Below are 26,405 nucleotides of genomic sequence, written 5' to 3'. Positions count from 1 at the left end.
TTAATCAATGGCATGTTTGTCATTAGAAATAATGCTGCCTAAATCAATCACTGCAGCTTTGGTATTGTTTGTACAGTGTGTGTGTATATATACATGTGTGTACAAGTCCATATATAGAATCATAGAATGGCCTGGGTTGAAAAGGACAATAATGATCATCAAGTTCCACTTTTAATGCAGCCCAGAACACAGTTGGTCTTCCAGGTGGCAAGCTCACACTGCTGGCCCATGTCCAACTTGTCATCTACCAGGATCCCCAAGTCGTTCTCTGGAGGGCTGCTCTCAAGGAGTTATATATAGCAGTTGGACTAGATGGTCTTTGAAGTTCCCTTGCAACTGAATTATTCTATTTTAAATTCGTATTCACACACAATCCATGGCATCCATATGTAAAACAGGATTTTGAATGAACAATAATTACCTGGAATTCAGTAGAATTAGACCCATTGGAGGCTTTTAGTTTTGCACAAGCCTGGACTTAGTTCTGCAGAACAACAGACTGAGGCCAAACTTTCTGTGTGTTGAAGGATGCACAGAGACCATCTTGACTGGGCTGTGCTTGCCATGAAAGAGAATACAGTGGGCTTTGTGTAGGAACTCAGGATTTAGGGAATTTACCTGAAGTGGCATAGAGACAAGTAACCTAGTGTAAGTTTTAGTGACCACTAAATAAATTCGTTTTTAAGCATAGAAACTTGAAAAGGCTCTACGGAATCCACCTCCAAAATGACCTCAGGCTCATTAAGAGAGGTCTCTTGGAAGAGGGCTTTCTAAACACAGGTCCTCCACAGCCAAAAGGGGACACCTATACCCTGTTCCAATGGAAAGTCCATGCTGGAGAACAGACCCTGAAGACAAGGACATCGGAAACCATTCAGTATAGAGCAGCAGAAGCGATTAAGCATGAAGTGGCATAAAGAAACCATTCCAGATACCACCTCAGCTTCCGGAACTGAGTGTCACCTTGCGACAGGAATAAGGAAAATAGGGAATGGGAAACAGGGAGGGTAGATATTTATGTAAGTATTTTTTGCATAAATGTTTTTTTTTCCTGACCCTAATCATCAGTGGGAGGTTTGTTTTTGTTTGCAATAAATTAATTCAGTTACAATTCCCTGACTCCAGACTGTTTTGCCCACAATAGTGTCCCAAACAAATAAAGATGCCTTCTTGCATCACAGAGCTAATTACCTCATAGTTTTGAGTGTAGAATTTTAGGCAGTGCTCCTTTCTGCTTGTTTCTCACTTGTGAGGCCTCTCAGCTGTAATTTTTCAGTCTTATTTTCAGGATTTGGATTTTCTCTGTGCTTTGGACACGGTCTTAGTGCCTGACTTCTTAGGGAACTCTTTTCCCTAGGTGACAAAGCACTTGAAAGTTAGGCATTTACTACCTCAGTGTTTCTTTGGATTAAGTCTGAATTTTCCCTCTAAATCTTTGAATGCCTAAAACTTCTGTATAAAACACTTTGGGAATTATACGTGCACTAATACTGAAAATGTCACTTGGAGCTTTTTGGAAAATAAAATGAAGGTAACCTGAAAGCTTTAACCCTTGATATAACTTACAGAATTTAAATTCTGTAATGAGTGAGCACCTTATAACCGGTGCTCATGAATGGTTTATCATGTGTGTCCAACTTTGTGGCTTGCCTGGGCCACATTGCATGAAGAGGAATTGTCTAGGGCCACATCTAAGAAGGTTGCTCTGAAAGTAATACCTCCTATTTATTTTTGTGGAAACAACAACCAATACAAGAAGCACAATAACATAATTTGGTAGAGCAGATTCTCAGCTACAGATCACTGTTTTGCTATGGCTACTGTCACTAACTATGTGTGTTCACCAGCAGTGAACAAGAACCTGCATGCCATGCTTGTAACAGTCTGCACTTGAGGTGACCCATTGTCACACCACCCACCAATTCAGTGTGCTCACATCCACTGTTTGATCTCTATAACCATTGAGCAAGCATCAGTGAATGTTGGTGGGTGCCATTATTTTTGCATGGTGGAATTTGGTGACACACATTTACTTCCACATCAGACACCATTCTGTCTGACTGTCCCTCTGCTGCCTTCTGTCATACAGCAACAAAATGTAACAGAATATTGGCAGGAAAGTTCAACCTCTACTGCCATACCACCAACTGCCTCTGATGTTGTGGGCCAACGTGATAAAATAGAGAGCATTACTTTCAGAGCAGCCCTTATAAAATATATAATGTAGTTCATGTGTATCATGTGTATAAGTGACAAAACATATTTTTATTTTCTTTCTTTTTTTTTTTTAATTAAAACATAAAAAAGAGAGGAACAAAACCGTGAAACTCGTGGGATATGTGACCTTGTTTTTGTGAAACTAACTCACTGGGCTGGTTCCATGGCTGTGGCTGCAATACTTATTGAGCTCTGAAGGTGTTTGTCAGAGATTTTTGATTTAATTTTACTCCTTCAGTGTTTCATCCTTGAAAAGAGTTGTTCATAAATGTACATACTGCCAGAAGTGATGACTGGAATAAGGAGTAATTGTGCAGTGAGGGATATTTCTCTCTGATAAGAGAGGGCTTATAAAAGTCTGGTAAAGAGACATGATCATTTTTTGGATTGCCACTCTACACATTGCATTTGAAAACTTGCAGGTAATGTATTTCTGTTGACTGATATGAAGTCACGAATAAGCAAAAGAAATGGATGATTTTTTCAGCAATCTTGAAACCTATTATTAAATTCCCTTATTGAGATGGTAAGTGCAGCTGCGTATTTCTTGCCATTCACAAGACTGCGTTTAGTCAACATATCAAAATCCATAAACTTACTTGCTGTCACTTGAGTTGGCACTGCACTGAGCCCCGTGCCCTGGATTCAGCCCAGGTAGGATGCTGAGTGATGGGTGCACTCACAGGACTAGGCTGGGCTGGGCTACTTGGCAGGAAGAGCCACTGCTGTGGTGGAGTGGGGCATGGGGGGTGGCTGCAGGGCGATCTGTGCCGGGCCACAGGTTGCATGTTTATCATGTACCTAAAGTTCATCAGAATACAATGATTTCTTTTTTTTCATGTTCATTTTCTAGTGGGAACATGGTTTTTCATTTAAAACTTTATTTAGTGAGTAGCAAATACAATTCTAAAAGATCAGCTGGGAGACTTACATGGGATATAAATTAAGTCAATAAATGAAATAGAAACTTTATTTCCCAGCTTACAGATGTAATCATTATTGTTGCCTTTTCTTTAGACAGTTGTAACAGAAGGTCTGATTTATAAGTGCAGTAACAGAGTATACTGTTCTCTGATTTCTTCTTAGGGTGAGTCAGCTTTTTGTTCTTGGAGGTTAGGAAGTGAGCCTTGAATGAAGTGATGCTTACTGTTGCTCTGTAAGAAGTGTTAAAATATACTGCTTACATCACTGAAATTTATAATCCCTGTTTCACTAGAACAGATTTTACTGTAGGCTTACTTTTCATTTATATTTGAATGCCGTATGTTTCTTGAAATAATTACTGCTGGAATTACGTTTTCCCTCCATTAAAAAAAAAAAAAAAAAAAGTGATTCTATAGGCTTATTATTACCTGCCTCTACTTCTGATGAATCTAGTGAAAATACTGAGGTTTTTTTTTTTGTTGTTGTTCATTTTCATTGCTGTCTGGCTCTGTTTCTTACTGCTTGTCTGACCCATTTTGGTGTATTTATGAGCCCACAGTAGGCATAGTTGGGTGACTGATCCTTTGTTTTCATCCTTTTCTGTGGTGATAAATGTTTGATCACACAAATGTGTGGTATCTGTATAGTATCCAATAAATATTGGATAGTTATATCACTGAAGACAGAAGTTCAGTCTTCCATGTGCAATTGGTATTCTGCAAGCAGGCAGTTAAAGCATTCTCTTGAGCAGTCTGAGAAAATCACCCATTTCATGCTAACTAGAAGACCGAAGAGGTCTTACTGTGTTACTGTTCTGCAGGTATCAATCTGCTATTTATGTGCTATAGAAATACTTTTGCTTTGGACTAGGTGCTTTCAGCAGCCAGGTTTGACCGTAAACTGGGCAGCTGGAGACCTCTGCTCTGGGGAACTGGCCATATATACATCTCACAAGCAGTACTCTAGAATGTTTTTTGACATCTGAGAGATTATTTGGAAAAAATACAAATAGAGGTAAAGAGAGAACTTTCTCATTTCTAATGAAAAATCCATAAAAATCTTTTCATCAAAATGTTAAATAAAATGTATTTAGAGTTAGTGCATAATCGTCTAAACAAAAGGGGAAGAAACAAAACAGCTTAAATATTTCAACTGTTGTGATTTTATTTGAAAAAGGTAAATGAAAACATGAGCAGTTAATGATATTTGGTACTAATATGTTGTTGACAACCATTTGTAGAAATTTTTTCACTGTATCACTTAAAGTCCCTAGCTGAAGACTTCCAGACCTGTCAGTGTTAATAAACCTCATGGAGTAAAAAAGTAATCTTCAGCAGCTACTTTGGCTTATTGCACTGTAAGCCTCTGTGCCTATGACTTTTCCATGTGAGCATGCCAGCTTACTGTGGTAGGCTCTTGTACTTACCTACCTGTGCAGCTTCTGACACATGCTCTTTCTTGACTAGTCCGCTTGGCTGCTAGGTTAAGAAAATGAAACTATATATATTTAGTGTATGTACTTCCTACATTAAGAAAGCGACTTGATAAGGAAAGAGCCAAATATATAATGCCTTGCACATCAGTGGGTTGGCCTGGTGTCTGTAGAAGACATTTCACTTCTCTTGGCATTTGATTGATAACCTAAATGAAATTGCTGTTGGCAGCTGAGCATACTTCATTTAATATAAGTACCTCCTTACAAACATATCAGTTTTAGAGGGTGTATGATGAGAGATACTTAATATATATGCACAAAGAAATGAAGGTCGTTCTTGCTCTGAGTTTTCAGTGGCTTTTTGTGTCTTGGATTGCACAGAGAATGCGTATAAGATACGGTATTCCTTACTGAAATGCAAATGTGTGAATTTAGGTGAGGCTAGACTCAGTATGTGTTCTGTATCGTGCTTATGCCAGCTTTGTAGTACTTCACCATTGTTTAAGACTGACATAGTAACGACTGTTAATCTTATCAAACACAATTTGCAGAATGCTCCTTCTGGCCATTCAGCAGTAGCCTTGAGATTCATAGACCTTAAAGCAAGACTTAACAGAATCAGACTGAACCTAACCTTGAAATCATGTCAATTAATTCAGCAGCTGTGGCTATGAATGTCCTTATTTTCTGTTTTTACTCTATTGTTTTACTGTTTACTGACTTGGAACAGTAAGCAGCAGCAGATATGCATGTATTCTGAAGACGTAGTGATCCTCATTTGCAAAATTAGTCATAGACAGCCAGCATATGCAAAGGATAATTTATGCATAAACATTAAGCATCCCTTGAGTTCCTTGAAGGAATTTGTCTTTGCCAAATACGTGGTGAGCTTATGCATTTAAATGAGGTTTCAGATCCATCCACTGAAACTGTTGCAGAAAAGTGGTGCTTTCAGATAGCTTTAGTGGTATGTGAAGATGGGAGTGACCAACTGAGATGTTAACAACATCTCTGTGTCTATACACAGAGCTATTCAGCAACAAATGGTCTGGACTCATTGAGCGTGCAGAATGGTACACATTTAGCGTGAAAATCAATATGCCTTTTCCTAACAAAAGGCTTGGTTGGTTGTATTGAGTTCTGCTCTTGCTGAGTGAATATGCCCTGCTGCAGGTGTTTTGCCTTTGAAATATTATTCTCTGCACTCTCTTCTGGAGGCTTGGCTGGGAAGTCAGAGCTGGCTGCCCTCCCTGCACTGCCCCTGGGCCAGTTTCTCACAATGGCTCTGGGGAGAAGATCCCAGGGTACATTGTCACTGTTTATGTGCCTCTTCTTCCAGCCCCTGCCAAACCCCTGACCTGCAACTGGCTTCACGAGGTGACCTTGTCACCACTGTGTAGTACCTTCCTGTAGATCACTATGTGCCTTCCCCTGCTCTAAGGCCCGGACCTGTTCATGGTTCCCTCATGGACGTGTTCCTTCACCATGGACTGGCCTGGGGATCGGGCCCCTCAGCACTCCCCCCCCCCCCCCAGGGTTGCCACGCTCACCCAGCCATGGGCTCTCAGTTAGGGCCCAGTCCTCTTGACACCCTGCATGCCTCGCTTCCTTTTGGCTGGAGCAGCAAAGACATTCAGCTCCCAGACTCCTGTCATTCTCCTTATGTAAAAATAACCTTGTGGGAATTTGTGATCCTTGGCAGGTGAAGTAAAGAGGAGCAAGGGGACAATGCTCTCATTCAACTCGTGTGTTTAAGTTTTCAGGGTTTAATTTTCTAGTTTCTGGTGTCATCAGCCCTGAAGTGTCCCCTACAGGATCATGAAGAAAGAGAGTTTTATGTTGCCATGCTCAAGAATTTGAAAAAGAATCCTTTTTCACTAGAGGGGAAAAAATACATAGATGAATGTTGTTAGCAACACAGAGCCATTTAGGAGGCTGTTAATGAATAGATTCATATTCATAATTCTGTCATCAGAAGCAATGTCACCTTTGACTTAAAGTCTGTATTAATGGCAAGTGACGGGAAAAGTAGAAGTTAGAAACGTAAAAACTGTTTCTGTATTTCAGAGGTTGTGATATATGGAAATAATCCTTTCCTGCTTTTTTTAAGGCTGAGAACAGTTTGTTTGTTTTCTTTGAATGCTTTCAAACAACAACAAAAAACCTATCCTTACAAAGAGATGGACTGCAGCTAGATAGGAAGAATAAAAATAATCAATATGAAATAATAGACTGCTAGGATGATTTTGTATTTGAAATGAATGAGAGGATATATTTTAGCAGGAAATTAAGTCAAATAAAAATGTTTTCAATGAGAAATAAAGGATTGTTTTAAATAACTTTCCAAAATTAATAGATTTCAGTAAGATGTTTGATGTAAAGGTGTTGAACATGCTCATTAAAAAAAACCTGCCACTGCTATCCATCATAAGAATCACAATCTAGTGGGTTTTGAATGGGGTAACTGGAAATTGTCAGTGGAGAGATTCAATGAAATGGTTTTTGGGTAGTGTCCTGCAAGAACCAATTCTCATTCTTGATGCTATTCTGCATTTTTTTATTACTTATCTAAGAGATACATACAGAAATAATCACAGACAGTAATTGTTGCAGAAAAGCCAAATTCTGGGTTGTTAGTCAGAACAGTAATACAGAATACTTTAGAATTTTATTTGTCAAGTAGCTATCTGAATGGTCAATATTCTTAAAGCAATGAGTGTAAGTCTTAGCTAGAAAATTGGAAAGTTGCAACTTTGAAAAATATTTTGCAGCCTTAGTAGACAGGGAACTCCAGCAGTGTTACAGCAGAGAGTTGTGTAGTGTAAGTCACAAATGTCTTGAGGGGAGTGGGAGAACAGGTTGTGTACATTAATGTATTTGTGTACTGGAACACTGCATGAAAGTTGTGTTAAATGAACTTTCAGAAAATGTGTGAAGATTGTAGAGGATTTAGAGAAGAAACTGTAGAAAATAGTGGCAGGATACTTAAGAGGCTAAGTCTGTTTACTTGTTCAAAAAGAAAATGAAGTTATCTGATCAGTGTTTAGCTTCTTTATAAGAAAAATGTAATTTTCATCTGAGAAAGCTGCAATGGGAACAAGATTAAGAAATAAGAAATACAGAACACGTTTCAAACAATTCTTAGAAGTTCATCTAATCAAGCGGTAGAACAGATGGCTAAGGAATTGATGGATTCCACATCTCTTGGTATCTCTGTAATTGAGATTAAATACCTTCCTTAGTGCATGTAAGTAAAACGTGATGTATTGGTCTCAGTGCAAAGGTGATAAGGCTGGTGGAAGTTACTAATAGACTGAATTTAAGGCAATAGTATCTCCTACTTGTTGAAACTTAATCTTCTTTTCCAGTTAGGAGTTTGAGTCAGCTTTAATAAAGAAATGTGTTATAGGTGTTTATCCTAGTAGGTATATTGGAAAGACTTCATGGAAGTTAGAAGACAGAACCATAATTTGCCAAGTAAGCATCCTGTTGATCCTTAGCTTCATCAGCCAAATGGCAGATCTGTCATTGTGTGATAAAGAATCAGTGACTTCCTTTCTTGTAGATTATTTCTTGATACATTTCAAGGGCAACCAAAAATTTGCATTTATCCTTGTTTACTTGTAAACTTTGTTGTGAAGCTGGATGGCTGATTACTTCTAGAACTCTCACTGCTGACTTACTGACCTACCTTGTGACATATGCTACGTCAATTCGATAACGTGATCTAGGCTACAGAAAAGTGAAGCTGTATTCACTGCCCCAAATGACACTATAAGAGATAAAAATATCTCTGTGTTGGTATATATAGGATGAAAATGTCCCTATACTACTTATTTGATCTACACATATATCATTTATATACAGTGTAAACACATACATAATATATATGTAGTCTGTATATGCAGAGAGAGAGAGAGGGAGAAAGAGAGCCCTATCAGAGTACTTCAGTTTCTCCATGATTACGTTCTGTTGTCTATGTTATTCTGGATATCAGAGTAGATGGAGAACTGTGTACTTTTTGGCCTTTAAATCTGTAAGTTCTTTAAGTTACTTACACTTAAGTGAAAGGAGGAGTTGAAAGCCATGAAGTCCTGTACAAATGAATGAATCAAAATTAGTAGTTTATATAATCATACAGTAGTGAGCAGAGAAAGCACTGTTGCCTTGGGCCAAAAAGTGTTTGATTTGTGAAATAAGCACTTAAGAAAATGTTCTGTTCCAAGCATTTGAGTATACTTTTTCTTGCTTATGGCATAAGACCAGCATGACCACCATTGTGCAAAGTACTGCACATTTAATTGCTACTTTGCAAAAACTGATGTAGAGCTGTGATCTTTAACAGATACACTGATTTATTCAAGCAAGAGTTTATCAAGCTTTAGGTAAGTGATGTGTAGGTGGGAATGATGGGCAAAATCATCTTGTAAGTCAGGGACAATTCTAAAAAGGAAGTCTACTTGTGTATATGAATTTGGGAGTCACAGCTTGACAGATATCACTGAAAAACCTCAGTTAAACAATCTAGGGATGATGACTAGTTGCTTGCTGTGTAGTGGGATCCAGATGAACGTGCTCAGAAAAGATCGTAGCATTTAATGCTTTCAGTATTTACAGGTATTAAAATGTTGAATTTAGTGTGGATTATGTCCTTGGTCTTATGATCCTAGAACTCAAAGCTGTCAGATACAAGAGATATGAGTGGTGAGCCCTAGAGAACACTGATAGTCAAATAGCCTTGCGTGCATGAAACACATGTACTGGCTGTAAAGTTATATTGGTAATAATTCAGTGAAAGACATTCTTGAGAAGAATTTCACTACTGTGATAGAACAGCAGTTTCTCTTTCAGCACAAGTGTGCACTGCTGTTATTTGTAGTCTGAAGGCTTTTAAGTGCTTCATCTGGACCTACATTAAAAATTACACGTACTGCAACTCCAAAAATGGCTTCTCTGTCTACTCAAATAGGCATTTTTTCTCAAAGTCATTGTCTGGTATGTCAGTTAATGTGTTGATTTTATTTTTGAGAGAATAGTACAGAATGTATTATCAAATAAAAGGCCATCATAAGCAGCGTTCTTGATTGACTGTGTTCTTCACACTGTTCCACTCTGCGGAAATTTCACTGTCCACAACATTCAGTGATACAGTTTGAATAGTAATTGGTTTTGACCCTTCTCCTGTACTTTTTATAGCCATCGGAGGTTACAAGATCAGAAGAGGTTTCTTAACGATCTTTTAGCAGAAAAAAGAGATGACGGTGCATCTTGAACCATTTTGTTTTTGGCTAGCTCACCAGCCCAGCTACTGTCTTCTGAAGTCATTGAGATTCAGCTTCTTTCATGGAATCATAAAATTGCCTGAGTTGAAAAGATCATCGAATTTCAACCTCCTTGCTATGTGCAGGGTTGCCAACCACTAGACCAGGCTGCCCAGAGCCACATCCCACCTGGCCTTGAATGCTTCCAGGGGTGGGGCATCCACAACCCCCTTGGGCAACCTGTTCCAGTGCATCACCACCCTCTGTGTGAAAGTTTGTGTGACGTGACTTAGTATACAAAGATTTTTCCATGTGTATGTGAATAAAGATTACTTCTAGAACTCAGCAAAGTTAAAATTATTAAAAGGGGTGGGGGGGGGAGGGAAGAATTGGTTCAATACTACTTAGCAACGAAGCAAGATTCTATCTTGATTCGTTAAAATAGAAGGGTTTTTTGCCAAGCATGTGCAGGATTGGGTCCATAGATCTTTTGTATGCTGATGTTGTGCTCACAACTATGCAAATGCTGTGGGAAATGGAGGGTCTTCATTACATGTTATGGAGATAGACAGCCAAGTGAGCTGTAAATTTCAGAGAGGCTATAGCACTGTTAATGCTGTGATCTACTCAAGGCCGTTAGACCTGAACAAGTATAATTAGCCGAGACAGAGTGAATTAATGGTTACACTGCTTCTGGTTCCCTTGGATAGGACTTCAAACACTGCAAAATTACATGTTGTGAACCACAGAGAATGCATCACTATGAATAATACCTGCAGAATTTGCACATTTTGAGGTTGTCCTCTTTTCTGGCACAGCTATTTTTCTCTCTAATTCCATCATGGGCTTTTACAGGGGCCATCTCACTCCACATTTGTTCAGTATTCTGTTTTTTGTACTTCTTCAAGTTTAGCCTCTCCCCACTGCCCTACCAGAAGATAGACAATTCCCATGGGAAATTCAGTTTTGAGGTGGGGTATGATCAAAGCTGAATCTGTATTTTTGCGGAGTTCTGTCTATTCTCTAGTTAGTTCAGTTTGCAACTGAAGTAGAAAATCAAGGAAAAGCTGTCATGGGTAAAACAGGCAAAATTAAAATGTACTGAGGTAGCAGAGCTTCTGAAGAAGATCGTTAAGTGTAATACCAAGAAAAGACTGGGAGAAAATGTTTCTTTTCTTTCTTTTTTTTTTTTTTTCCTCCATATAGCTAATTTTTTTTTTGCTTTAGAATATTTTCAAATTCTTTAGAATATTTTCTCAAAACTTCAGTTTGGAAAATACCAAATTAAAGTAAGGGGAGAATATGTATCAGAATAGATAATTTTGTATTGGTATAGAAAAGTCAAGCTTTTTCTATATGTTCTGTGTCTGAGTTTATCTTTTTAGTCTAAAACTTGCTAGAAGTATGAATAGGCATTAAAAGTACACCTAAGAAAAATAGATAGTACTTGTAAATGTGTATATCTCTGTCAAGTTCTTCAACAAACTAATTAATTTTGGAGGCTGTATCAGGAAAATGCAAGCCTCATGGAACTGTTGCAGCATCTTCACGATAAACAACGCCTTGCACAGTGTTGCTTCCATGCTGATTTTGTTCTTCTTGAAATTGTGGATGTTTCATTTTAAATTTTAGGAGCGTCTCCTTCTTTCTTTACTGCCTGCTCACATTGCCATGGAAATGAAAGCAGAGATCATTCAGAGGTTACAAGGTCCCAAGGCTGGTCAGCTGGAAAATACGAACAACTTCCACAACTTGTATGTCAAACGGCACACCAATGTAAGGTATTGCACTGGAATAAAATTTGTTACAATGTTAAAAAGAGGAAAAAATATTGAGTAACTAAGAAAATGATTGTTTTAATGTATTTTTCAACAACTTAATGTTCAGTATCCAGCGTATTTTAATTTATTAGATGCTGACAGCTGCATGTTCCAGAACAGCCAAAGTGATAATGCAAAGAAGGTTTGTTTAGAAGATGGATGCTTAGTAAAAGCATAAACAGGCTTTCCTCATAATGTCTTAATTATTCAGCTTAAAGTACCAAATCCTGCCATTATTTATTTTAGTTGAAATTGTGGTTTGTGACTTATATTACTCCAAAATAGCAATTTTCCTAACTAGAGCAATTTGTCAGGTTATAAATAATGTAAATAGAAACTGCTGTATCATATACATACTTTACATAATATCTAAAGATAAAATATTCAGCTGACAAATCTAATTACTTATTGATTATGAGTTTCTAGAAGTTAAAAAAAAAATGATGGCTTCTTTGCTGAAGACACAAAAAAGCAACACACTGAGATAGATGAAAAAATTAACCATTTCTTTCAAGTTTTCCATTGTATTTATACATGTTTTTACTTGTTTGGTTTTTTTGTGTGTGTGGTTTTTTTGACTGAGCAAGGTCATTGAATGACAGTCACAGAAACTACATTTTTTAAGCAGATGTTGCAGGATGTCGGAGAAAGTTCCTTTTCAGTTGTAAGCAAAAATACTGTTTCATTTCTATGAATTGATCGGTTTTTCTTGGTGAGCAGAAACATTATGTATGATTTGACTACTTTAACAGTTGAGCTTTAGTTTAATAGTCTATTAACTGAACCAAGATTTCCATGATGTAAATTACTGATAGTAAATCTTGACAAAAAAAAGTCTACAATGATAAAGTTATTAAACAATACTGATAACAAACCTGCTTATTGATATTATTTCTATTATTACATTGTCAGTTAGTGAGTCAGAAAAAGATTTTTATTTTTGAATGCAGCATAATACATATACATATAGAATGCCTATAAATGCCTATTAATATAGACATACATAAGAAGATAATACCTATTAAGATAAATATAGGTATGTATCTCCTACAGTTGTAATGTTTATAAAGGTAAATGCAGATATGCCTATAAATACAGGTATAGTTATTGCTGTATGTAACAGTGGCCATTTTGATTACAGGCATGACAGTGCCACGTCCTGAATGCCTACTTTCAACTTTTGCTGTTTATTGATAAGTTCACATTCTGCAAAAGGAAACTGTAATGAAGTTTCTGTTTGTTTCTGTTGTAGCATCTTGTATGCTGATATTGTGGGATTCACTCGCCTGGCCAGTGACTGCTCACCAGGGGAACTGGTGCACATGCTGAATGAGCTGTTTGGCAAGTTTGATCAAATTGCAAAGGTGAGTTTCTACTGGACTGCTACTGTTAATTAATACTCAGTTTAATTCTTAATTCAATTCTTAATTTAAATCCAAGTCATCTTTAAATATTTCTTCATCTTGAGTGCTCTTCTTTACTTGAGAAGAAGAATTTCTTAGGCTTTTACAGGCTGATTAGTCTTGAAGCATGTGAATTGAAAATCTGGTCCTGATCTTAGTGTGTGTTTCTTCCTGTGAGACAATCTGTGAAAGCCAAGAAAGCTCTCTCTGATGGGGCCAATATAAACAGTTCCTGGAGCCCTAGAAAGCTTAATGGATGATAAACAACCCTTTAAATAGCATTTTGACCATTACAAAGATTAAAGAACTCAAGACAGAAAAATGTTTGCATCAGTTTTCTCTGGAAAAGCATTTAGGAGACCGGACAACAAGGGAAACAATATTGATCAAAGGAATTTTAATTACTTACCGTAGCTTCTTGATTACTCAAGAAAAGATTTGAATATAAACATTACATCAAACTTGGTGCTGTATTTGGCTGTTGTGCTAAAACAGACTTTTTAAAATTAATTTGAAAACTAATGTCCAGCTCTGATTATTAAAAAAAAAAACTCCAAAACATTGTATTGCCTTAAAGAGAGTATAAAAGATAAAAATAAGATTATGATTGCTAGTTTCAGAAGGTATTTCATGATTTGATTTTATATTTTAAATAAAGCAGTTTATATGAATTAAGTATATGTATATAGTATATGATACTTCACCTCGGTTCCTCAATCTAATGTGTAATGTGTGTTTTGCAGTGGACTTTCTTTCTGGTTTAATCCATTAAAGACTATAAAAGATGGAGGAATCAGCACTACAGAATTCTCTGACAGTGTTTCTTTTTTAGCAAGCCAAATCCTTCTCTATTACAACGGGCTTAAGCAGAATAGTTTTGATATTATCATTTAAGTCAGTCTTTTTAGCAGTAACACTCAGTTTATGTAATTCAAGTTGAAAGCGATCATCTATTTTTCTTTTTTCTTCAGGAAAATGAATGTATGAGAATTAAAATCCTAGGTGACTGCTATTACTGTGTTTCTGGACTACCTATATCTCTTCAAAATCACGCCAAGAATTGTGTGAAAATGGGACTGGACATGTGTGAAGCCATTAAGTAAGTGTTGTGGTTTTATTAGATGAACAGTATTCAACAATAAAAATTTTGTCTCCCTCTACCTGTAGCTGCTGGTTGGAATGTTCAGTCCTGCTATAGTTGGCATGTTTCAGTACAAGTTCTGACATGATAATCTTGATCTTGGCCTCAGCAAAGAAAAATGGTGGGTTATGCCAGTCTATGCTGTCACTGCTCTACAAAGATGATTAAGAAATTGAAGCATCTCTCATGAAAAGAGACTGAGAGAGCTAAGACTATTCAGCCTTCGGAAGTGAAGGCTCAGGGGGAAGTTATCAAAACATGTAAGGGCTTGAAGGGAAGGTATATAAAGGAAACAGATCAGGCTTTTTCAGTGACACTCAGTGTCAGAAAAAGAGGCAGTGGGCACAAAATGGAACACAAGAGGTTCCTCCTGAACCTCTGAAAATACTTATTTAATTTGCAGGTTGCTGAGCATTGCAACAGGTTGCCCAGAGAGATTGTGGAGATTCCTTTATTGGAAAAATAATTGAAACCCTGCTGGTACAGCCCCAACCAACTTGCTCTAATTGGACTTGTTTTGAGCAGGGTTTGGACTAGACAGTCTCCAGAGGTTCTTTCTGACCTGAACTAGTCTGTGATTCTGTGATGATGAGGTGGTAAATATAAACATCACTTATTTGGGAAGCCCTGCTTTTTACTGTCATTATGCTGCCATCCACCTTTTAGTCAAATGGCCCTGTTCAAGGCCTGAGCTCCTGGTTTGTACGTTTGGAATTGTGCTGTTCAGGATTGGTTATCACTCTACAGAAAAAAATGTTATTAAGATGCCTCAAGGTCTTAGCCTGCAAAGTGATATTGAACATGCATGGTAAAAATGTCTCTAACAAGTTTCTGGTCCTTGGGCTGAGAAGCATACCTTCTATTTTGTTATACAAGCAATAAGATGTGCATGTCTTACTAGACGTGAGGTTTAGGTTTAGTTTCAACTTTTCTGTAATTAATTTTTTTAGGAGAAGGCTTTCCATATATATATATATGTATATATATTCAGTTAATGCTTTAAGACACCATTTAGAATTCTGCCCTTTTCAACAGTACTTTGGATTTGTGGGTTCCTATAGTTGTCCCTTACTTCTTTCCCATAATTGTTGCACTTGTTCTGTCTTGGAACAAAGTATGTGAGAATCATAATGTGATTTCTTTTGAAATAGCAATTGCAACTAATTTCAACTCAGGTAACTACAGGAGGCTTGATGCGATTGTGAAATAGGAAAAATGTTTATAGTTGTTAGGTCACCACTGTAGGTCATCTGAGGATACAGCTCCAGACATGTTTGAGGAATACCCTAGCTTTCTACTGAGGAATAGATTGAGAACAGATTACAGGCAGTTCTGAAGATAGTGGTACTTCTGAGACGTTATGCAAGAGGACAGCTTTACTCCCCTGTACCTCTCCTGGCTGGTACCTCAACTCAGTGCAGCACAGAAATAATTCTCATGTAAGCTACCTGCCTTTGATGAGTTCTTCCACTGAAGTTGGACACATATCAGCATGAAGGTACCTAAACTTTGGATGACTGCACATCATGCTGAAGGGTCCTATATCTGCCAATCCAAAATCTTAAGATCCGTGTATTACAGATAATTTGTTAAGCAAGGGTCTGATTCTGCTATCTTATTTAGAAAACCTTTTGAGAGGAAAAGACAATAAAAAAATCTTCCACTTTTATTTTCAAACCAAATTGAGAAAATTCATTGTGTATAATTCATACCTGAAGTTTTTATCTGTTAGGAGTTAGAATACTGAAAGTGCTTGCTTATAGCAAATTTATTCATGGCAAAAATATTTTTTCTACTGGAAAGTGGTTTTCTTTGATGAAAATTGTAGTATATCTTGTTGACCTTTACTTTGAAAAAATATATATCATGTGGAGGTCTGGGTATTTGGTAGTCACCTATTAGATTTGTTTTTTGTACCAATTTGATTTTGGTTTTAAAAGTTATGATGTATACGTGTGGTTTGCACCTTATCATGAAGTGGAAAGATACACTGAGCAGGGTTGTCTCAGTGATTAACTAAACAGGCCTACAAAAATGATTTTTCTGATCCTTATGTACTGCACAAACCTCTGTGTTTGTGCTTATAGCCTCAAGAGGATTTTTTTTCTTTCAGTTGCCTAGTCTTGTGATGCAGTCCAGTAGAATTTCTGAATGAGTTTGTTGGTTAATTGAAGTTGTCTTTTTGTTCTCTTTCAGTTTTTCACTGAAAAGGTGTGGTATCTCTTTAAACGAGGATGTACATCTCCTTGCTTTAGGGATCTTTTGTGAAAATAGCCTCAGTAAAGGAAAGAAATTAGGTTGCTGCATTTTCTAAAATTATTTTTCTTCATTCAGTTATGGTTGTACCTTACACTGTGTCCAAAGAAATGTATTTTTATGGCACTTTCAGTACTTCTTCTTGGCTAGCATTAAAACTGCAGATTGGATTGTTCCCTCTGTTGCTTTCACTGGATGTTTTCTCTCTTTTTTTTTTTTAGGTACAAAGAGCAGCATTATTATAATGAAATCCTTCTCTAGCATATTAGGAATTAAAGCTGACATCCCTTCACTAGAGTTAAAAGAGAGTCTGTCCCTAAATTCTGACACCATAGTCATTGGTTTGACATCTTTACTGTGTCTTACCTTCTCTTTTTCCCAACCTTTAAGTGAAAATGAGAGCTATTTGGTTCGCATTTCAAAAGATCCAGGAACTGTGTGATAGGTGCGTGTTAAAAGCATTCACTTGGAATTTATGTTCCTTTTCTACTTTTTAAGAAAAAAATGTGGAAGGTTGCAGGCAAATAGAAAAACAGTACAAAGCCATAACTGCCCTTCCCAAAGAACTGGAAGTATAATTTTCCACATCACAAAGCAATACTTGAACTCAGAGAGAAATCTTTCAGTTCATCACACTTCATAATTTCACTTTTTTTAAAAAAATGATGTTCTTCTCAAGCTGCTCACAGACATGGTCATTGCTAGCACTAGATGATCAGGTTCTCCTTGTAAGTTCAGGTTTATAGTCTAGAAAATTATATTTTAGTTGTATAGCACATTCTGATCTAACTTAATTGCTGTAGTCCACAGTGATTATGGACCTGGTTCCTGGATTATCACAGGCTAATTGAATCACTGTTAAGATAGGCAGTAAGTACCCTATGTTTTGAGATGCTTTCAAAATACTATGTCAAGTACTGCAGCCACTTCTGTGGCCTCTAGAACAAGAAGTTGTAGTAATAGTAGTACTCATGCTGTTGGAAGTGTGTAATATGATATATTTTGGACAAAATATGTTGAACATATGTGCTGACTTCCTTCTGTCGTACTCCATCCGCTTTTCTATCTGGTGACTCTAATTTACATTATTCTCTGTTGAAAATTCTCAAAGGTTGTCTTTGATTTGATAGTGTGAAATGAGTTTAGAGGACTGAAAGTGTAAGAAAGTATTCGATGAGGCTGTTGTACCAATTTGGAAGTTCCCTTCCTTAATTCATGAGAGCTTATTTTACTGCAGACTTTGTGATGTGCTCTGCAGGATATGGCAGGGCAGCCTTTAGGAAAGCTCTCCTGGAGGATAAACGTTCCTCTTCCATGGAGACCAGATTTGTAAAACACGTTTTATCTGGAGTGCTAAGCTTGTATTTCATCATATTGCTTGTGCAGAGCAAAGTCATGTTTGTCATTTGCAGACTGCCTGAAAAGGTTATTTACTAGCAGTCCATTTTCAAGCGTGTCAGCTACAGGAGAGCTGAGTAAAATGGCAAAGTGAAAAGAGTTATCAATAAAACTTGTTAGAGATTAAAGAGGTTTTTAAAAAAATGTTCTCGCTTTTCAGTAATTTCAAAACACAGTTTAAAAGAATATGTCATAAAATCATAGAATCATTGATGTTGGAAAGACTACTAAGATCATCTAGCACAGCTGTCAACCCATAACCACCATGTCCACTAAGCCATATCCCTCAGTGCCCCATCTCTGTGTTTCTTGAACGCCTTCAGGGATGGTGACTTCACCACCTCTCTAGGCAGCATGTTCCAATACCTCACCACTCCTTCTGAGAAGAATTTTTTTTTTCTAATGTCCAACATGAGTCTTCCTGTTATTTTCATTTTCCAGCAAAAGAGCACTTGTGTGATTAGAAGTGTCATTTGCCCCATCAAAATAAGACCGTTCAGTTCTACATCCCCTTTCAATAAAGAGATAAAAGAGGCTAGTTTAATTCTGTAATTCCAGAGGCATAGAGCTGATGGCTATCATTGAGACTGAAGATGTTGCTAGAACTTTGAATCTGACCCATATGCAGAAACCATTTGGATTTATTATTCTATAGCTGTTGCTTCCATCAACACAGTATTCTCCCAGGATAGATGTGTGTACATGTTCCTTACTGGCTACAATTTGGGCAGCATGAGTTGGGGCTTAAATTCATAAATCCAATTAAGCTAGAGTAATATGATCTTCCAATTTCTTAGAACTGCATCTACAGACATATGAATTAGTTAGGTAGCTCACTAAATATGTAGTTAGATACCCATATGACAGATGAAAATGTTCTAGCTGTTTGGCTTTAGTCACCCACCTGTGACTCAGATGTACCTCTTCTGGAAAGATGAATACGTATCTTGTGTATAGGGCTCTTCTGTGATTCGGGATGAACAGATACCTCAGCTCTGTCTAACATCACTGGAAAGTTCAAAGCTTTACATCTAGTATCCTTGGTGAGGGTGGTCTTTCACCTTCTGCGAAACAAGCTATTGGGTAGGGCACTCAACAAGCATGTGGAAGACTGTTGAGCCTATATTCTTCATAGCCTGAATGACACTGAGCCCATACCCGTAAAAAACTCTATGAGCCACTGCTTGTATAGAAACCTGAGGTACTGCATTTTTCATCCCTCTTCTTGCTGGAGAACCATTTGCAAGAAGGCACCCAAATATACTGGGACCTGATGGAAGACAAATCTGAGTAAAGCCTGTCCCTACCCTAGATATTAGGGTCTTCAGGTAGAAGCTAGTGTAACAGTAATTCCAGCTCTCCAAAATCTTCATTAGATTGCTGCTGCATTAAAAAACAAATCGGAGGTTGCCTTTAGGAAAACATTTCTTAGGTTCTACTGTAACTTGTCCACTATATAGTTCAGTCCTACCAAATAATTTCAAATGGATATAAGGGAAAGAGTTTCCGATTTTGGAATGAATGTTTGGTACAGATATTTGTAAATGCAGATAATAGAAAAGGTAATATATAAAAAATTATCCTATCACAGAAAAGATGGAGACAATACTAAAAAGAAATAGATAGTATCACCATTGTTCCTGTTAATTTGTGTGCCAAATTAAAAGAAAGCAAGGGCTTTGTTATGTATATTGACACAAGTTTTCTTCTCAACTACAGGAAAGTGAGAGATGCAACTGGAGTTGATATTAATATGCGTGTAGGAGTGCACTCTGGAAATGTACTTTGTGGAGTTATTGGGCTACAGAAGTGGCAGTACGATGTGTGGTCGCATGATGTCACTCTGGCAAATCACATGGAAGCTGGAGGGGTCCCCGGGTAAGAGGCTTCTCTGTTAGCTTTTGTATGCATGATTTTTTGTTCTCATGTGGAGACATATGTGGGTACCATGTCCTTGGTCATCAAACCTCATGAAGAAGCCTTGAATTATTCTTAGTATGGTCTTTAAAGAAATGGATATATAGCATTTCCTACAATATAAGGAGTCTTTTTGTGGATGGAAACCATTAGATTTAGGTCTATTAGAACTTCTGAAAATGAGATTACAGAGATTGCAAATGAAGTAAGCAACACATCAAAAGTATTTCAAAAAGCTAGTAAAAAAGAGGTTGATCAGCTTCCAGTTATACTTTTGATCAGTGTTCATGATTCTGTCATTCTTTTAAAATATACTTTCAGCCGTGTTCACATCACTTCAGTCACCTTGGCACATTTGAATGGAGCTTACAAAGTGGAAGATGGGGATGGAGATGTGAGGGACCCATATCTGAAAGAGCATAATGTTAAGACTTACTTTGTAATCAATCCTAAGGTTAGTAGTACTTCTGTTTTGTGGCCAGTCCTAGTTATTTTTGAGCAGGACCACTAATCTGTTTATTGAATAATTTACTACCATAAGATATTGATCAGAGCTATTACTGATTTCTTCAAATGCATGTTTGCATTGCCAGTCTTTCCCGCTCTTCAGAAGTAAGTCTCTGATATTTCCCAGCAATATCATTATCAATTGCGGGTTCTTAGCTTCTCTCCATTTTTAAGTTCCTAAGCATGCAGATAAGTGGTAGCAGGTGATGCATTAGTGCTTCTGAAGGTAATGGACACAGAGCGTGATATCACTTTTTATTCTCTGTCAACCAGGGAGAGAAGCGAAGTCCTCAGCACCACATTAGACCTCGACATACTCTTGATGGAGCCAAAATGAGAGCTTCTGTCCGCATGACCCGGTACCTGGAATCTTGGGGAGCAGCCAAGCCATTTGCACACTTGCACCACAGGGACAGCATGACCACTGAAAACGGCAAGATTAGCACAACAGTAGGGGCCTACTTATGTCATTTCATACAATTTAGCAGTATTTGAAAGAAAAAAGGTGCTCACTGCTAAGTACCTGGTTATTTCTGATGGAGGAAAGTACATGCATTTGTACTGGACAAAAGCCCAAGGAAGTTTCTAGAAGCTTTTCCATTGGGTTATGAGTTTTGGATTAGACTCTGAAGAGCCGTATCTTCCTTTTAGTGCATCTCTGAAACTCAAGTATACTTAGCAAAATGCACGATTTTGCCCTCTGAGCTTGTGCCACAGTCACAGCATGTAGAATGGCTGCTGTTCACAATGTGGAAACAGATTTTGAATGTCAAGCCAGATTGCAATATCTTTAGGAAGAGATACTTTTCATGCAGAGACGTTTCCTGAGATTTAATGATTATTTGGCAACATATTGCATTTGGAATGTGGCGAAACGTGGAACAAATGCTATGAAGTTAGAATATTCCTGTGGTACCTGGAGTGGACCTTTTAAGAACCAAATCTCTGGGAACCAAATCAATGCGTACTGTAACATCAACCTGTTGAAGGTGCACTAACCAAACTGTAAACTGAAGTTAAGGGCCTGAGTATCACAATGCTATTGTACGTCACATCTCTTACACTGAGCAGAAAATATTTCTTTTTAATTTTGTCATCACTATCTTACTGCTGTCAGTAAGACACAGACAGTTTATATCTTGCATATTGCATTATTCTACTTCTAAAAAGTGCAAGTTTAGAGATAAATTTTAAGTGTTGCGAACATTAGCATTCACTCCTGTTTCCATTATATATGAGAGCTACCTAACCAATCTTGTTCAATAAATACAGTGCATCAGAATGTGGATTGTGACATGTTCATTACAGAAAGTACCCAACTGTCACTATTAATCACAAAATAAATGTGGTTGTGATGGCTGCTATTCCTCATCAATAATAATAATGTCTATGGCCTGTACTTGGCCACTCAGGTCTGTTTTTTCAAAAACACTTATTTTTTTGCTGAAGCTGGCAGAAGTTTGGGCTGTATTACAACAGTAATATGTAATGCTTACTTTGAAGCACTAACTTTCTAGTAAAGAAAAACATTTTTGAATTCTGGTGGTTATATTGGTAATTTATTGTTTATTATGATGGATCGCTTTGTGTCCGGTTCATTCCATCTTCACCAATGGCTGGATTTTTCTTTTAAAAGTTTTAATCTAATGCTCAAAGTATTTGTATTGGAAAATTTTCTCCTTACTTGACTCTGTTTTCAACATTAATTTTAAAGTGAATTCACATTAATTATGTTGTCAAAGTGTATTATAGTTAAGAGGTATTTTCTTTTGTCTTTCATTAGGATGTTCCCATGGGGCAGTATCATTTTCAGCGTTGCAGAGAGAGGTAAATTGATTTTAAAAAATGAATTATTCACATAAATTCCATATATATATATATATATATATACATTTGCATTTTCATAGGTATAAGACATACTTTCAAGAGAGAACAATTTCTTATCCAGATTACTTTTTGAACTGATGCCTCACAGATGGAAAATAGCTTTGAAAACAGATTTTGCAGAATTGTGAATGTACTTCATTCTAACAAATAAGCATTATTCAGAATTACTATAAGTATGTCAGTGACCTATTTACTTTTACTAATATCTTGCTTGTTCTTTCAGTGTGCAGAAAATGGTGTACAGGAAAATTGAGAGGAGATAAGAGTGGGGAAAAATACAGAAGCTGGGAAGGGTTTTTAGCAAATTGTGTTATAACAGCTAATAATATGGACTGAAAAGGATATTTTGTTAATTGCTTTGTATTTGCGTTGTTTGTTATTGTTTCAAAGTTTATAGTGTTTGCAGTAGTATTTTGTGGACCTTCTGTAGTACTTTTGCTATGCAAAATGTTTGCAAAATCACATCAATTTTTTTCATTCCCCTGTTTGTTGTTTCAATGACTAGGCCAACACAGTGAGAAAAGGTCACTTTCTCTAAAAAAAAAAAAAAAAACAGAATTTTAAATCAAGAAAAGAATGACTACTCTTTGAAAAACAAGTCTAACACTGTCAGGAAGTTGAAATGTTTCATTTTTATTTTAATGGCCTGATAGGACTTTAGATAATGTCTTTATTTCAAAATTATAAGAAACATTGCAAATACCATAAAAAAGTTGGAAAGAGCCATTGAAAAATTTCTATTTTTATTATCTTTGGTTATGCAGACAAGTCATTCTGTCTGTTCCTTCCCCATCTTGAGCAGGTTGCCCAAGGAGGTTGTGGACGCCCCATCTCTGGAGGCATTCAAGGCCAGGCTGGATGTGGCTCTGGGCAGCCTGGTCTGGTGGTTGGCGACCCTGCATATAGCAGGGGGGTTGAAACTAAGTGATAATTGTGGTCCTTTTCAACCCAGGCCATTCTACGGTTCTATGATTCTCTGATCTCCCTGCATGGTAAATGTCTCATCAACCAAAATAGAGGTTACTGGGGAACAGTGCAATTACATGAAGTATTCCTAAATTTCTGAAGTTGAACAAGTTTTGACCATGTATGCATTGTATTAATAAACAGTCTCTGGTTTTTAAACCCAGCATGTATGTTTGGACAGTATCTCCAGAGAATGTAAGTCAGCATAGTAGTAAGAAATACATTCCAAAATGTATGAACAGGTACAAACGTTGCCATGCTTGTTGATAGCATGCTATTGGAAGCAGTTTCTAGAAATGATTACTAGAGTCTCCAGCCTGTGCTGAGGTATATAGCTAAAATTTTTGATATGCAAGTTGGTTGTTCCCTGAGGATAGTGCTGAAATGATGATAAGCCCTCTGAAAATCAGTATTTTATTAGAATATGAAAATGTGAGTTTTGAAGCCTGAGTAGGCTTCCATTTGTGGCAGTCAACCTTACCCGCTTACATGGTATATTGAGGGATATGCCAGGAGTACTAAGTGTTATTAGATGATGTCTCCTCCTGTGTGGTTATTCCGCATAGGCAGAATGGTCCATATGTGAAAAATGAGCTGTGAACGCTTACTTACTCAATCTTTGCAACATTGATTAGGCATGAAATCAGTTGGGTTGTTCAAAGTTACTGAAATTACATGAATATTGGTTTCTCAATGTATGTGAATCCTGCAACAAGTTATCGTTTATTGGGAAATAACCCATAAAGCTTGATGTAGAAGTTCTGTTGTACCTTTGAAAGTTTTGAATTTGTAGGTTGAGATTCTGGTAAGCTAGAACTCAAATTTCAGATCTGAATGGTTACTTCTTATAAAACATTGTTAATAAGTTAACATTAAATTTTACGTTTTGAAGGTGCAGAGTTATAATCTAGCAGTATTTGAAATATTATGTCTGTAAGGAGAGCACAGCTGCTGAAAGAACTGATGATGTTTGTAGTAATGTTATTAAAGGCAAACCCTCTGCTGGGTTCACGCTGAATGCAGTGAAAATAAAAGACCTTTTTTTTTTTTTTTCATTGCAGTTTTGTTCTAAGTTATAAAAAGAGGAGCAAGGCACATGCTGAAAACACATTTCAGACTTGATGTTTGTACTTCTTACTAAAAATAAAATATTTCCAAGGCAAGAAGAGTAAGCAGGCTTTCTGTAGGGAACATTTGTTATACGCTACCACACTGTTGGTCATCATACAGTCCTGACAAGGATATTTAAAAATGGTTGCAACAAATCTTTTCCGAATTTGTGCATATTTATGCCACTAAGGAGGACTTTTTCTCAACTTGAAACTACTATTTTTTCTTAAAAAAGTTTTGTGTTATTTTTAAGTGCTCCTGAATTTTTATTTATTTATAGATTGATTGATAGAGGGAGAGGTGGAGCAGACTGTTTTTGTCAAGTGCTTAGGAGGCTCAGTGTGTCTGAAGCCTGTAGAAGTTATTGCAACATAAATGTTGACCAGATATTACACAGATGCTTATATTTAAGCTTTATTAACAATGTAAGAAATTAAATTCATTACATTTTTCATTTCAGAACAAAATCTCAGAAAAGAAGATTTGAAGAGGAACTGAATGAGAGGATGATTCAGGCCATTGATGGAATTAACGCTCAAAAGTATGTTTATATCCTCTGTTGTCTACTTGATTCAGCTTTGACACAAACCTGTAATAGCGGGTAGAGTGTACTATTTCTCCCTCCCATGTTCACAGAGTGGTCTGAATGAGTAAAGGTAGCACTGCTACCAGGCTAGAAAGCTCTGCACGTTGTAAAGATGGATGAACAGCACCATACTACATGGGGAAGACATTGCCTGTGAACCATGGTATGGCAGAGGTTTTGGCTTTCCATGATTTTCATAACAAGGGAATTTTTGTCTCTCTAACTGTACAATCATAGCTGTTATTCTACTGAATTATGTCATCTGAGTGCAGAGAAATGTGACATAAAAATAACCGACTCAAGAATCAGAATGATGTGAAAATTAATGCTTCACAACTGTTACAGAAACATCTCCTCAGAATTACAAGCTTGCCCTAAACTTGCAGTTTAAAGTCTCCCTCTTTCAGTTGCTTGGTTGAATTCTTAGTCTAGACTATGCTTGATGGTGTGTTGAAATGACTGGGAGAGACAACATGCATGTGTTGCTTCTGTGTCCTAGGAAGTAATGGAGAACTGATGTTCTCTGCTTGTGAATAGATAAGACTGAGTGAAAAATCAACCAAAAGAAGTGTTCGGGTTTCTTTTATTTATCTGATGAAATAAGAGAATTACTCTAGAAAAATGTGGATAACAATAGTGATGAATTGCATGTTTTTCTCTGTATTTCTGTTACTCAGAATCTTAATTAGCAATGTATTACTCCTAATTATTAAATGTTCATATATCATGTTTGTTTTGTTTGTCTTTTGATGCTTTTTTTTTTTTTTAAACCTCTGATAGTTCTGTTAGAAGATACTTGGTTTTAGGAAAATATTTTGTAGTCATTATTTATAGATCATACAAAAATACAGAGAAAGAGGAGTCATCTGATAGACAAAGACTTCTGATTATATCAGACTTGCTTAAAACAGCTACACAAATTTTGACAGCTTTCACGTTTCTTCAGATAAACTTCCTCAGCTAAGTGAGCTCTAAAAATGATGGTTTGATATCAAAAGAGAAACATATTGTTGTCTTGGTTTCAGCTGAGACAGAGGTGTGGTTTTTTCTTCACAGTGTCTGGTATGATGCCATGTTTTGGCTTTGGGAGAGAAACAATATTGATAAACCATCAGTGTGTTAGTTGTTACTGAGCAGTGCTGTACGGAGTCAAGGACATTTCAACTTCTTGTACTGTCTTGCTAGTAAGGGGAGCTGAGGGGCACAAGGAGCAGGAAGGGGACAGAACCAGGGCAGATGACCTAAAATGGCCAAAAGGATTTTCCATATGACATAACATGAAAAAAACAAAAAAACAAAACAAAAACAAACAAACAAACAAAAAAAAAAAACAGAAAACTGAGGGGAGTTGGCCAAGAGGACAGCTGCTGCTGTCCACAGAGTGGCTGGACATCAGATGGCAGTTGGTGAGCAATTGTGTTGTGCATCACTTGTTTTGTAAATATATACTATGTTGTCGTGGTTACTATCATCTTATTTTCCTCTTCTGTCTGTAAATAGTTATTGTCTCAACCCACGGGTTCTAATTTGTTTCTGTTTTTTTAATAATTATTATTATTATTCACTCTCTCATCCCA

The 26,405-nt window shown here is 37.0% G+C and overlaps 1 protein-coding gene across 4 annotated transcripts in view; it reads left to right on the top strand.

Moving 5' to 3' along the window:
* The window catches only part of ADCY2 (adenylate cyclase 2), a 221,309-nt gene that overhangs the window by 117,948 nt on the left and 76,956 nt on the right, over nucleotides 1-26,405 (top strand). For all 4 annotated transcript variants that reach the window (XR_006937251.1, XM_015282305.4, XM_015282304.4 and 1 more), the window contains 8 exons: nucleotides 11,470-11,618; nucleotides 12,910-13,021; nucleotides 14,032-14,159; nucleotides 19,575-19,733; nucleotides 20,094-20,226; nucleotides 20,553-20,729; nucleotides 22,063-22,106; nucleotides 24,703-24,783. Coding sequence is in view for 3 of the 4 variants with exons in the window: in XM_015282305.4 (XP_015137791.1) it covers nucleotides 11,470-11,618; nucleotides 12,910-13,021; nucleotides 14,032-14,159; nucleotides 19,575-19,733; nucleotides 20,094-20,226; nucleotides 20,553-20,729; nucleotides 22,063-22,106; nucleotides 24,703-24,783 (983 nt within the window). In the remaining variant the exon portion in view is untranslated. The remainder of the gene's footprint in view (nucleotides 1-11,469; nucleotides 11,619-12,909; nucleotides 13,022-14,031; nucleotides 14,160-19,574; nucleotides 19,734-20,093; nucleotides 20,227-20,552; nucleotides 20,730-22,062; nucleotides 22,107-24,702; nucleotides 24,784-26,405) is intronic.

The sequence above is a fragment of the Gallus gallus genome, chromosome 2 (assembly GCF_016699485.2).
Source record: "Gallus gallus isolate bGalGal1 chromosome 2, bGalGal1.mat.broiler.GRCg7b, whole genome shotgun sequence".
NCBI lineage: Eukaryota > Metazoa > Chordata > Aves > Galliformes > Phasianidae > Gallus > Gallus gallus.
Note: the sequence above shows the minus strand (reverse complement) of the source record. Positions and strands in the feature narration are given on the sequence as shown.